Source organism: Lipotes vexillifer, unplaced genomic scaffold (genome assembly GCF_000442215.2).
Source record: "Lipotes vexillifer unplaced genomic scaffold, Lipotes_vexillifer_v1.1 scaffold1011, whole genome shotgun sequence".
In the NCBI taxonomy this organism is placed as follows: Eukaryota; Metazoa; Chordata; class Mammalia; order Artiodactyla; family Lipotidae; genus Lipotes; species Lipotes vexillifer.
Window position 1 is genome coordinate 3,328,966 of NW_006787698.1, and position 13,031 is coordinate 3,341,996.

The window sequence follows — 13,031 nt, forward strand, 5'->3', positions numbered from 1 at the left end:
CCCCCCCGGGGAGTAGCCTCCGGGAGAGCGGCTCCCCGGCTGCCCCCTGCTCGCTCTGCCAGAGGCCCTCGCCCTGAAGCTCCCGCTGCTCCCAGAACTCGAAGAGCCGCGCTGGTTATGGGGGGAGGGGGACGTGGAGACCCTGGGGGTTTGGGGGTCGGAAGGTTGGGAGGGCGAGAAGAGGGCGTCCGACCGGCGGCCCCTGCCCTGGACTTGTCCCTCTTGTCCATCTCGCACCTGATGAGGAGACAGACCGATCAGCATCCCAGGTCTTGGACAGCTACGCTGCCTGCAGGGATCTGGGTCCTGGCACCTCTCGGCTCTTTCCCCAGCGTCGCCACCCATGCGCGCCCAAACCTCTGCCTGGATCCACTTCCTCGTCACCCACCCACCACTCACCAGCGCAGCTGCTCATGGTTGTCCCCAAGTCCCACCCGCACCGCCTTCCTCCAGGCCATGCCAGCCTCAGCCAACCCCCTGCTCCCTCTCAGGACCGGAGATCCATCCCCCCACCCCTCGCCCCCTCAGGGACCCTGACCACCAGCGTCGGGACAGGGGGCTGCCACAGGTTCCAGATGAAGGGGACGGGAGCACACGCCCAGGTCCCCCCTCGCCAGCCACCAGCGCCGTCCCGGAGGGATGTCGGCACCTGCCGGGAGGAGGAGCGGCCCTTGCTGCCCGCGCACGGGCTCAGGGAGACAAAGAGCCGCGTCCCGAGCCCTTCCCCTCCCCCAGCTGGGCCCTGGTCCGCGCCACCCTTCCACCTGCTCGAGCCGAGCTCACCTTGGGCTCCGGCCTCCCGCCGCTCCACGCTGGGTCGCCTGGGGGGGGGCAGGGGGGGAGCGCCGCGGCGGCCGCGAGCGGAGGGCAGGCGAGGGGAGGGGGCGGCGGGCGGCAGCGCGGGGAGGCCGGCCGGCCCCTCGGCGGCGGGCGGGGGAGCAGGGGCCGCGCGCGCTGGATGCAGACCCGTCAGGCAGAGGCGGGAGCGCGCCGAGTAGGGCGGCCGGGAGCGCGTAGGAGGGAGGGGCTGCTTCTCCGCGGCTGCGCCTGAGGACCCCAGACACCCAACCGGTCGGGCTTCGGGGGGAATCTCTTGGGGTCCCGAACTCAGCGTAACCTCCTCTCCCCACCCCCTGCCATACACACCTGCCCCGGCCCCCACCCCAACTACTTGGCGACCAAGGCCCGCCTGGACGCGGATAGGTTGGGCCCTGGCAACCAGGGGGCGGGACCATCGCGCCTCGTGCCCAATTGACCAATCCGGCCGCTCGGTGTCCCAGGCCCTGTCCTCGCTTTTACGACCGCAGAGGCAGGCCCCCCAGGATTCTTGGGGCTTCCGCCCCTCTCATACCCAAAGGGTTTTCACAGACCCCAGGAAACCCCGTACCTGGTTGGGGTAGGGGGACTGGTGGGAGAATGCAGCCCTGGGAATGTACGGGTAGACCCCAGATTTGGGGGAAGAGAGGAAGAAAGGACAGGAGCGAGAGACGGAGGATGGTGAGAGATGACCCAGCCTTCTGCAGGGCAGAGCACCCCCCCACTGGACACCCTCCCAGGTCACACGAAGTCAAGTCAGCAAAGGCTTCCTGGCAGAGCCGGGCTTTGTGGGGATGAGATTATGGGGGGCCTGGAGGTGTAAAAACGGGTGCAAGAGGAGCCGAGAAGATCCCGTCTGAGGTTTCCCAGCCCAACCTGAGGGAGTACGAGGTGTCATTTTGGCGACCCGCCAAACTGGTGCAGAGGCCTCATGGAGGACCTTGATAGGGGACTGTGGCATTGAGGGGGTTGAAGCAAGAAGAGGAAGATGGCCATCCTCAGCTGCCCAGAGCTGGCCAACAGTGCCAGGTGCCCTCTTGCACCTCTGCTTGTACTCAAGGCCACATGGCTCCCCACACACACTGTGCTCTCTGCCCCCAAGCCCCATCTCTTCAGACTCTTAGTCACTCACTACCCCATCCCAAAGAACCAGCTCCCTCTGCCTCCCCCCTCCCCCCATCACATTTGTACATACATACACACACACAGAGTATCCACCGTATGATTCCATTTATATAATCTGGAAAACACAAGCTAATCTATAGTGACAGAAAGCAAATCAGTGGTTGTTGGGGACCACTAGGGGAGGGAAACTTTTGAACCACCAGTTGAAGCCACTCTGATTGATTCCTGACCCTCAGAAACTATGTGAGACAATAAATTCTTGTTGTCTTAAGGTGCTAGGTTTGGGGGCCATTTGTTACACAGCACAGTAACATGTAACTACCTCAGGCTCACAAAACCTTAAAAGCTGTAAAATATCAAGTGTTGGTGAGAATGTGGAGAAATTGGAACAGTTGTGTACTGTTGGTGGGAATGTAAAATGGTGCAACCACTGTGATTCCTCTTATATGGGGTTCCCAGAGGATTCAAATTCATAGAGATGGATGGTAGAATGGTGGGTGCCAGGAGCTAGGGAGAGGAGTGAGGAATATGAGTTCAATGGGGACAGAGTTTCAGTTCTGCAAAACAAAAAAGTTCTGAATATGGATGGTGGCGATGGTTGCCCAACACTGAATGTACTTAATGGCACTGAACTGTAAACTTAAAAATGGTTAGGATGACAAATTCTATGTTATGTGTGTGCTCTACCACAACTGTTTAAAACCTGGACAGTGTCTATGCGGGAAAACTCACAAACTACCTGTGGGAATGTAAAGGGGGCAGGCTTTCTGGAGGACAACTGGAAAGCATTGTATGCGTGTCATATGACTGAGACATTCCACTCAAGCGTCTGTACCTGTGGCAGTGCCATACAGCTCCTTCCATATCTCCTGAGCACCCACAGTCCCCACCTGCAGGAAAGTCAGAAGTGTCAGGGCCTTAACACTCCCTCCATTCCCCTCTCTAGAGCAGCCCTCAGCCACAACAGGCAGGAGCGGGTACATCAATGCTTCAACTCCCTCACCTCTTGGGCGGGAAAACTTGGAGGTGTGTCCTCCACCATCTCCCAGAGCTCCCCAGCACAATGGAACCCCAGTTGCCCATATTGGCAGCCTGCTCCTTCACCCTCATTAACACTACTGGCTTGTTTCCCTTCCCCACTGCCTCACCTTCCAGAGAAACTATTTGCATCTAATTCCTTGCCTCAGCATCTGCATCTAGAAGGGCCTGAACTAAGCATCCATCCGTCCATCATTTACTGAATGCCCACTGTGTGCCAGGCACCATCCCAAGTGCTGGGGACACAGTAGGGAACAGAAGAGATACGTGTCTGGGGATCATGGGGCTTCAATTCCAGTCACCACAGAGACTCTTGCACAAGTGTGCAAAGCGTCGTTTATGAAAACGCTTATCCCAACATAAAGCTGGAAACAAACCGCCAGGGTATGGATCTCAAGGAGCTTCTCCCGAGGCTAGAGGAAAGGGAGAAACTATTCACCTCAAAAGGCCCCTGCCCCCTTGCTACCACTTCACCTCACCCTACTTTGTTATATACACAGCATTTGTCACAAAGACATTACCTTGTTCCTTACTTATTTGCTTTCTTATCTCTGTCTCCTCCGCCAACCGCACTCCACCCCCAATCCACACACACACCAATAGAGCAGAAGCTCTGAGAGAGAAGGTAACCTCGCTTATCTTGTCCACACGATGAAGGTTTGCCTTTGGGTAGCCTGTGGTCGAGTCCCTGGGGTCGCACCCATTACAGGGTTTCACAGGGGAACCTAAGCTTAGGGGATCCCAACCCTCAAGGTTTCCGAGCGTCTCTACTCTGGTGAACTTGCTTTCTTTTTCCCATGGGAGATGGGAGTCTCACTCTGCCACCTGGTCCAGGTCCCCTCTCCCTTGAGTTTTGCAGACAGGGCAGATCAAGGTCAACTGTCGCCTAAGACCCAGCTCAGGCCTCCCAAAGTGGGGAGGAAATCGTGGTGCGGGGGGAGGCAGAGTCTCCCTTTGAGAAGCCGGCCTTCCAGACTGGACTCCAACCCCGGCTCCCAGAGCCCTCTGACCCCCGTGCCCAGCCCCACCAGGACCCGGGAGCGGCTCACTCCCTCTCCTCATCCAGTGGAGAGCTTCCCCTGGCTGGGTGGTCAGAGCAGGAAGGGGGAAGCGCCATGCCCTGTCTTGGGCCCTGGTCACTGATTCCTTGGTTTGAGCCGCCAGGCCAGGTAGCTGCACCTGGGAGTGAAGGGAGGAGGGAAGGGAAGGGAAGGAGGACTTCCACGCGCTCCTGACAGCGTCTATGCAGCTGGGCTCCCGGAAGCGTGCCTTCAGGTCGGCTTCGGGAGCCCAGCGCCTCCAGCCCTCCTCAGTCTCCCCCGTGCCAGGTTTGCCCCACTGAAGTGGAGCCCAGAATTCTACGGTCCCTGCTCCTCCGACCAGCCCCTCGCCCACCTCGGAGACGTCAGGATCAGGATCGCTCTCCCCCCGCGATCCCGCGGTACCGGGAGTCGGGGGCGACCTGCGAGCGCCCTACGGGAGGCGGGGCCGAGAGGCTGGTGGGCGGGGCCTGGCGGGGCGGAGCTGCTCCCGGCTCCTGTCCAGCTCGCCCGCCCGCCCGCCCTGACTCACCCAGCCTGTCCCGCGAACTCTGCGGGAGTCCCGGCCGCTCCGCTCCCAGAGACACAGGAGTTGGAACAAGCGTCCGGCCCGTGAGGTGAGTAGGTGGCTCTCCGCCCCCTGGGGACCAGGTGGCGGGGTGAGGATCTGGCCCACGGGAGGACCGCCCCAGGTGCGGCTGGCCCTGTGACCTGAGCCCAACGCCGTCTGGGGCACAGGAGCTGGGGGGTGGGCTGGGGGGCGTGCAGAGAGAGGCCCCGCCCTGGCCAGCCCAAGGGCGCCTGTCAGGGAGCCCGGCAGGCCTGGCCAAGGACGGAGTGAAGATCAACAGGCTGGGGTCCACCAGCGGGTCTTGACCGTGTTCCCCTCTCCGCTGCTGACGACTCAACCCTGTGAGCCCCTCAATTCCCAGAGCCCTACCACTTGGGAGCCTCACCAGGCTGTCCCTTCTGGGACTCTTGAACCTCAAGACTCCCCAGACCCCCCTAGTCCTGGCAGGACAGGTTGGAAAAGTACTGGGTTGGGAGTCCCCAGGCCTGGGGCCCAGAGCAGGATCTGCCACTATGGGGCCACCCTCCCCCTCCCCCACCCAGGCCACAGTTTCTCACTTGTGTAAAAGTCCAAAGTTGGACCCTGTGTCCTCCAAGACCCACTTCAGGGCTGACAATAGTCACTGTTTCTTCTGTGCCCCTTAGCATGGGCTGTGGGTGGGGACGGTGTGGGATGGCGCGCTGGTCCAGGAGCAGCCGCCACCGCCACGTGGTCAGAGGCAAGCTGGGGGCTTGGGGAAGGCCTGAGAGGGAAGCAGAAGCAGGGTGAGGCATGGGTGAGCGGAGCTAAGGCTGGGTTGGGGGCATGTTCCTGGCCCTAGGCTGAGGAGGACAACTCAGCCTGCTGGGCAGAGCAGCCGTCCTCCCTCCATTTCTTCTCTGCCTGAAGGAACCCCTTCTGAGGTTCTTTTGGCAAAGATGCTTCAACTCAGCGAGACGTTCTCGCTCAAAACGTGATCAGACAGATGGGACTTGGGGGACTCACCTCGAATGCCACTTGTCACAAGCTGTGACATGTTGAGCAAGTTATTTCACTCTCCTGAGTCTGGAAGAGGAGGGTCCCAACATCCACACTCCCAGAGCTGGGATAAAACGAGACACTGAAAGCATCTGGTGGTCATAAGTTCTTTGCTCCCACACCCCCATGAAGCCTTCTCCCCAAGCCCTCCCACCAGCCCTGTTCAGACACAGGGGGGCCAGCCTTGTGTCTGGGGAAACTTAATGGCAGGTTCGGGACGATCAAGATTGAGTCATGGAAACAGATAATGATAACCCCATGTCTGCTTCTGAGGCTGTTGTGCATACACTTTGCTCTGTGGGTGCATCCTCTGGGCCATCTGCTGGGGACCCTGGGTGTGTCTCTGCATTCTTGCCTTTGATTGTGGACCCGGGATGGCCAGTGGGGAGCTTCCACCATTGTGAGATGGGTCCTGAAGGGTGGCAAGGACTCGGGGGCAGGAAGTTGGTCCCTGCCCGTCTGTGTGGCATTTTTGCTAACAGTTACCATTCTCAGGTGAAGCACCCAAGCAGTGTCCCTCACAGGGGCAGGTGGCCAGGGCAGGGAGAACAGTGGGTGGCCAGAACTGGAAGAGGGCATATGGCCGGCTCCCTGGTCCTGGGTCTCTCCTCAACTTAGTGTGTACTTGCCCTTTGTACACACATACCCCGAGGTGCACACTCCAGAATGCCCCCAGGGTGTCCCTTTCGGTGGCTGCCATTTGGCTCCTGGGGGCTGTTGAGCTGCCCTGAGTGTGTTTCTAGCAGATTCCCCGGTGTTTGAGCCTGTGATGCACTGGAGGCATCTTTACTTGGCTTGTTGTTTAGGACAGGGTGTGAAACTGAGCACGAGGGATGGGCCATTGGGTGAGGGAATCCTGTGCTCTGTCTGCACACCCCCTTGCATGTGCTGGCTGCTGGGTGAGTCAGGGCCTGAGTCAGGAGGCCCCGGAGACTGGGTGTGGGCAGGCGTGTCCCTGTCCCTTACATATTATCCCTGGTACTGAGATGGGAGCCTCTGATGGGATTAAGGGGATTAAGGACTTCAGCCTGGTGGGCGGGGCCTGCATCTCATATCCCCACCCACTTTCACCTTGTCCTCACTCAGGAGTAACCCTAAGGCCTTCAAGGGTTGTGGAGACCAAAAAGGGAGGCAAGGAGGTGTCAGAGCGATTGACTGAGGTGTGGGACAGAGGCCAGTTTTCCTCCCACCCAGGAGATGGTGGGAGGCTGGAGGACCGGCTGGTGGCCCAGATGCCTCCCTTCTTTGCCCAGCCTGTGCCCAGTGACAGGCTATCAGGATGAGGACCGCAGGCCGCAGGAAACCTGCCTGATATAAAACAGGATCTTTATATTTGGGAGCATGGATGCTGGGGAGGAGGGCAGACTGCCTAGGAGCCCCCTCAGAGGCGGTGAGGGGCTTGCTGCCTCCCTTTCCTTTGCCCCTCCAGCCTCGGAGGTGGGGGAAAAGGCTCCCGACTGCCTGTCAGGGAGGGTGATGTCCCAGCCCGTGGCCCATGCCCCCGTGTGACTTGCACCTGGTTGTCTGTATCTGGAATAATGATACCTTGGTCTTAAATGAAAGCCTGGGACAGACAGAGTGGGCTGGCCGCCCAGGAGCCTGGCAGCCCAGCCCTGTCCCAGTCGTAGGTGTCACCCTGGCTCTCTCCCTGTGAGTTTTCCATTTCCTGATCCTCTGCCCCGTCCTCGAGCCCCGCTGCCCCTGCCTCTCAGAGGCCAGGTCTCTGTTTTCTGCCGCAGATCCTAGGCACTTGCCCCACTTGAAACCCAGGTGTCCTAGTCACTCCCACCCCCCAGGGCTGACCAGCCTTCAGCTTTGCCACTCCCTGCCCCTGGGGCCCGTAACCAGAGCCAGGCTCCAGCCGGCTTTTCCGGTTGGAGGTTGGAGGTGGTGCCCGGAGCACCCCTGAAGGGGGTGCGGGGCCCATGCCCCGGAAGTCTCCGAGTCTCTGGGACTCTCTCTGGTCCAGTGGTGGAGGGAGCTGGGGCTGGCCGCCTGGATACCGGGTACCTGGGGTCAGAGAAGCAGAGCGAAGTGTTTCCAATTGGCGTCAAGGGTGGGAGGAGATGCCTGGGCTCCGGGAGAAGGCCACACGGGCAAGCTGTGGGGCAGCAGCCTCGTGGACTGCCCCTCCTGAGCTCTGAGAAGGCAAGCAGAGTCCGACCGAGGCAGGGGTCCCTGGGAGCAGAGGTGGTGAGGACAGTAGTCGCCCGGCTCCAGGAAGGAGGCGAGGTCTGTGGGGGGAGGGGAAGGAAGCGCACAGCTTGTGGGTTCTGCCAGAGTTTGGCAGGGCCGAGCGCGGATTGGGAGCAGATGCGTGTGTCTGGCTCTTCTGGGGACCCGGCACCAGGCGCCCTTTCCTGAGGGTCTCTCTCTGCACCCTCCACTTCCTGCTCTCCCACAGGTGGGATGATTCCGGTGGCGGAGTTCAAGCAGTTCGCGGAGCACCAGCCCGCCTTCAAGGTGCTCAAACCTTGGTGGGACGTGCTGGCCGAGTACCTCACCGTGGCTATGCTCATGATCGGGGTCTTCGGCTGCACCCTCCAGGTAATGGGCGGGGCAGGGGCGGGGTCTCTAGGGGCGGGGTCTGGCAGGTTCCGGAAGTCTTCCTTTACTGTCTCTTAGTTCTGGAGACTGGAAGTCTGAAATCAAAGCGTTGACAGGGTTGGTTCCTTCGAAAGCTGTGAGGGAGAATGTGTTCCACGGCTCCCTTCTAGACTCTGGTGGCCTCAGGCATTCCTTGGTTTATAGATAACGTTCTCCCTGTATCAGTCAAAGCATCTTCCGTGTGTGTGTGTGTGTGTGTGTGTGTGTGTGTGTGTGTGTGTGTGTGTGTGTGTCTGTGTGTGTCTGTGTCCAGATTTCTCCCTTTTATAAGGCCAGAGTCCTGTTGGGTTAGGGCCCACCCCCAATGACCTCATCTTAACTTGATTACATCTGCTCTGCAAAGACTAATTTCAAACAAGGCAACATTCACAGGTATTTGGGGGTTAGGACTTCGACATCTTTTCGAAGGACACAAATCAACCCAGCTCTTTTTTTCAGACAAAGTCCGATGCTCAGAGGTTTATTGACTCTTCCAAAGCTGGGGAACAAACTGGGGACAGTTGGGGGTTAATGGAAACCTCTCTTGCCTTCGGCCTGCTTCCTCCCTGACCCCACAACTTCCCAGGCCGCCCCAGATCCTTCACCATCTCTCACCCTCTCTCCCATCCCCAGGTGACACAGGACAAGATCATCTGTCTGCCCAGTCATGAACCCCGGGAGAACTTATCAGAGGCCCCGTGCCAGCAGCTGCTGCCGCGGGGTGTCTCTGAGCACGTGGGGGACCTCCGGGAGTTCAGCGGCCTCAGGAACAACCTGGACCTGCAGCAATACAGCTTCATTAACCAGCTTTGCTACGAGACGGCCCTCCACTGGTACGCCAAGTACTTCCCATACCTGGTCGTCATCCACACGCTCAACTTCATGGTCTGCACCAGCTTCTGGTTCAAGTTCCCCAGCACCAGCTCCAAGATCGAGCACTTCATCTCCATCCTGGGCAAGTGTTTCGACTCTCCGTGGACCACGCGGGCCCTATCCGAGGTCTCCGGGGAGAACCACAAGGACCCTGCCGCCGCCGGGCGGGCAGTGGTGACCGTGGCAGCAACGGCGGCAGGACCGGGGAAGGCAGGTGAGGGTGAGAAGGAGAAGCTGCTGGCGGAGCCCGAGAAGGTGGTGATGGAGCCGCCGGCCGCCACCCTGCTGGACAAAAAGGAGGGTGAGCAGGCCAAAGCCCTGTTTGAGAAGGTCAAGAAATTCCGCGTGCACGTGGAAGAGGGGGACATCCTGTACACCATGTACATCCGGCAGACGGTGCTCAAGGTCTGCAAGTTCTTGGCCATCCTGGTCTACAACCTCATCTACGTGGGGAAGATCAGCTTCCTGGTGGCCTGTAGGGTGGAGACCTCGGAGGTCACGGGCTATGCCAGCTTCTGCTGCAGCCACACCAAGGCCCACCTCTTCTCCAAGCTGGCTTTCTGCTACATCTCCTTCATGTGCGTCTACGGGATCACCTGCTTTTACACACTCTGCTGGCTCTTCCACCGGCCCCTCAAGGAGTACTCCTTCCGGTCCGTGCGGGAGGAGACGGGCATGGGCGACATCCCCGACGTCAAGAACGACTTTGCCTTCATGCTGCACCTCATCGACCAGTACGACTCACTCTACTCCAAGCGCTTTGCTGTCTTCCTCTCCGAGGTCAGCGAGAGCCGCCTGAAGCAGCTCAACCTCAACCATGAGTGGACGAGCGAGAAGCTGCGGCAGAAGCTGCAGCGCAACGCCTGCGGCCGGCTCGAGCTGGCCCTCTGCATGCTCCCGGGGCTGCCCGACACGGTCTTCGAGCTCAGCGAGGTGGAGGCCCTGCGGCTGGAGGCCATCTGTGACATCACCTTCCCCCCAGGCCTCTCGCAGCTGGTGCACCTGCAGGAGATCAGCCTGCTCCACTCTCCGGCCAGGCTGCCCTTCTCCTCGCAGATCTTCCTGCGGGACCACCTGAAGGTCATCCGGGTCAAGTGCGAGGAGCTCCGAGAGGTGCCCCTCTGGGTGTTCGGGCTGCGCAGCCTGGAGGAGCTGCACCTGGAGGGGGTCTTCCCCCAGGAGCTGGCCCGGGCAGCGACCCTCGAGAGCCTCCGGGAGCTGAAGCAGCTGAAGGTGCTGTCCCTGCGGAGCAACGCCGGCAAGGTGCCCGCCAGCGTGACCGACGTGGCCGGTCACCTGCAGCGGCTCAGCCTGCACAACGACGGGGCCCGCCTGCTGGCACTGAACAGCCTCAAGAAGCTGGCGGTGCTTCGGGAGCTGGAGCTGGTGGCCTGCGGGCTGGAGCGCATCCCCCACGCCGTCTTCAGCCTGGGCGCACTGCAGGAACTGGACCTCAAGGACAACCACCTGCGGTCCATCGAGGAGATCCTCAGCTTCCAGCACTGCCGCAAGCTGGTCACACTCCGGCTGTGGCACAACCAGATCGCCTATGTCCCCGAGCACGTACGGAAGCTCCGGGGCCTTGAGCAGCTGTATCTCAGTCACAACAAGCTGGAGACACTGCCCACCCAGCTCGGCATGTGCTCTGGCCTCCGCCTGCTGGACGTCTCCCATAACGGGCTGCACTCCCTGCCGGCCGAGCTGGGCCTCCTCCAGAACCTGCAGCACCTGGCTGTCTCCTACAACGCCCTGGAGCTTCTGCCCGATGAGCTTTTCTTCTGCTGCAAGCTGCGGACGCTGCTCCTCGGCTACAACAACCTGAGCCAGCTCTCGCCCCAGGTTGGGGCCCTCGGGGCCCTCAGCCGCCTGGAGCTCAAGGGCAACCGGCTGGAGGCGCTGCCAGAAGAACTCGGCAACTGTGGGGGACTGAAGAAGTCGGGGCTCCTGGTGGAGGACACCCTTTACGAAGGGCTGCCGGCAGAGGTGCGGGACAGGATGGAGATGGAGTGAAGCCAGGGAGGGGCAGGTTGCGGTAGAGGCCTTCCTGATGCTACCACCCTGGAATCTCTACTGTTATCTTCAAGGGAGGGGGCCAAGTGAGCCCAGGCCAGGACAGGAGGAGCAGACGTGCCAGGCTGGTGGAGCCCAGGCAAGATCCTGGGACTGGTTTGCCTGGGAGGCTGTGGATCTAGGCTGGAACATCCTGGAGGGATTAACTCAGTCATAAGACTCTCAGAGCAAAACCACACCTGTGTCTTTGGCTAGCTGGCCTGCCCCCAGCCCTGGGCCAGAGCTGCTGCTCCCCCAACCCACTCCGAACATTCTGGCTCAATCAATGCCACATATGGGGGTGGGGCTCATCCCAATGGGATTTCAACCCTCTCTTCCTGACCAAAACAGCTTACATCTGGGGTTCTCTCCCAAGGAGGGGACACAGACGCAACGGACAAGCTCCCCCCTCCTCCACCCCCAACTTGGATGTTAATCCCCTATTTTTTTTTCATTTATTTTATTTTTTTGGCGGTACGCGGGCCTCTCACTGTTGTGGCCTCTCCCATTGCAGAGCACAGGCTCCGGACACGCAGGCTCAGCGGCTATGGCTCACGGGCCCAGCCGCTCCGCGGCATGTGGGATCTTCCCGGACCAGGGCACGAACCCGTGTCTCCTGCATCGGCAGGCGGACTCCCAACCACTGCGCCACCAGGGAAGCCCAATCCCCTATTTATAAGTTGTTTGCTATGGACACCTGAACTCAGAAAAAATGGTTTTCATATTTGGCTAGGCATCAAAATCAACATCACCAAAACAAAACATCCCAGGCCCCACCCCTGAAAGACTGACTCAGGAGCTTTGCCCGGAGGCCAGGAACTTGCCGGTAAATACAAGCATACCAGGTAATTCTGACAAAGACAGCCCCAGGCCTGTGTGTTGGGAAATGCTGACCTAGAGAGTCAGACATCTGGGTGTCTAGAGCAGGGATTCTGAACTTTTTTTTAGATCCCTAGATGCTTTGAGAAATCTGATGAAAGCTGGGCACCTCCTTCCTCAGGAAAATGCTCACGTACACATACATGAAAAGTTCTGCAAACAGCTTGAGGCAATGAACAGATTCCCCCAGATCCCCTAGAGGGCTGTTTATGGACATCCTAAGGATCGGAGACCCCAGGTTAAGAACACCTGCTGTGGAGGGTACATTTTTCTGAAGACAGGCTGGGACTTTGTCTTTCACATGTTCCCTATGCGAGAGAGTGTATATCAGTGGGTGCTTAATAAATGATACTATGAGAACTACAATCTTGATCCTTGTGTCCACTCCTGTCATAGTCTAAGCCTTCGATTCCACCAGACCAAGTCCAGGCAAGTGGCAACAGTCACATTCCAGAATCAACGGTATGAGTGTATCCCGGAAGCAGAGGCAGAGAGAGACCTCAGCTAACCAGGAGAAATCAGGTGGCATCGTCTGCCTAGGTTTTTTCCTGGAGAACTGTTCTTCCTCTACCTTCCCTGTTAGTCTCCCGGCTCCACAGTTTTGGATCTGCTCCACCTGTAAGTTGTCACCAGAGGAGTCGCCACAAGCCTTCAATGCCCATCACAGTGTCCCTGTGCTGGAGCAGGCAGGGCACAGCCTGCCCAACCCTGACCTCCTGGGATCACCACCTCCATGGTGTCTGCAAAATGTGAGCCTCCTCCTGGCACCAGAGAGCAGAGGCAAGGAAGGTGCTCTCCGGGGGCCCCAGGGTTCCAGGTGGGGACATTTTCCCAGCACTCTTCAGACCAGCTAAAGAAAATGTGTAGGCCGCGGAGGCGCCAGGTAGAGGCACCAAACCCCGGGGCCTATCTTCTGCGTTGTCCAGGAGCTGGGCGCAAATTCTGGGGGCAGGGCAGTTGAGGGAAGTCTTAAAATGTCCCACGCAAGTCTGATTTGGAACTCTCGGACCGTGACCTTGGCCCCCCCCCCCCCCCCC

The 13,031-nt window shown here is 59.5% G+C and overlaps 2 protein-coding genes across 2 annotated transcripts in view; one reads left to right on the forward strand and one right to left on the reverse strand.

The window, feature by feature from the left end:
• PRR36 (proline rich 36) overlaps positions 1-458 on the reverse strand; it is a 3,567-nt gene extending 3,109 nt beyond the window's left edge. Inside the window, exons 1-3 of the mRNA XM_007460747.1 lie at positions 400-458; positions 194-237; positions 55-111 (exon numbers count right to left, since the gene is read on the reverse strand). Of these exons, the coding sequence (XP_007460809.1) occupies positions 55-111; positions 194-237; positions 400-458 (160 nt within the window). The remainder of the gene's footprint in view (positions 1-54; positions 112-193; positions 238-399) is intronic.
• Positions 459-8,016: 7,558 nt separating this feature from the next.
• Positions 8,017-11,076, forward strand: LRRC8E (leucine rich repeat containing 8 VRAC subunit E). Its single transcript, XM_007460610.1, has 2 exons — positions 8,017-8,154; positions 8,827-11,076. Exons 1-2 carry the CDS (start codon positions 8,017-8,019, stop codon positions 11,074-11,076), a joined length of 2,388 nt encoding a protein of 795 aa, XP_007460672.1.
• Positions 11,077-13,031: the final 1,955 nt, after the last annotated feature.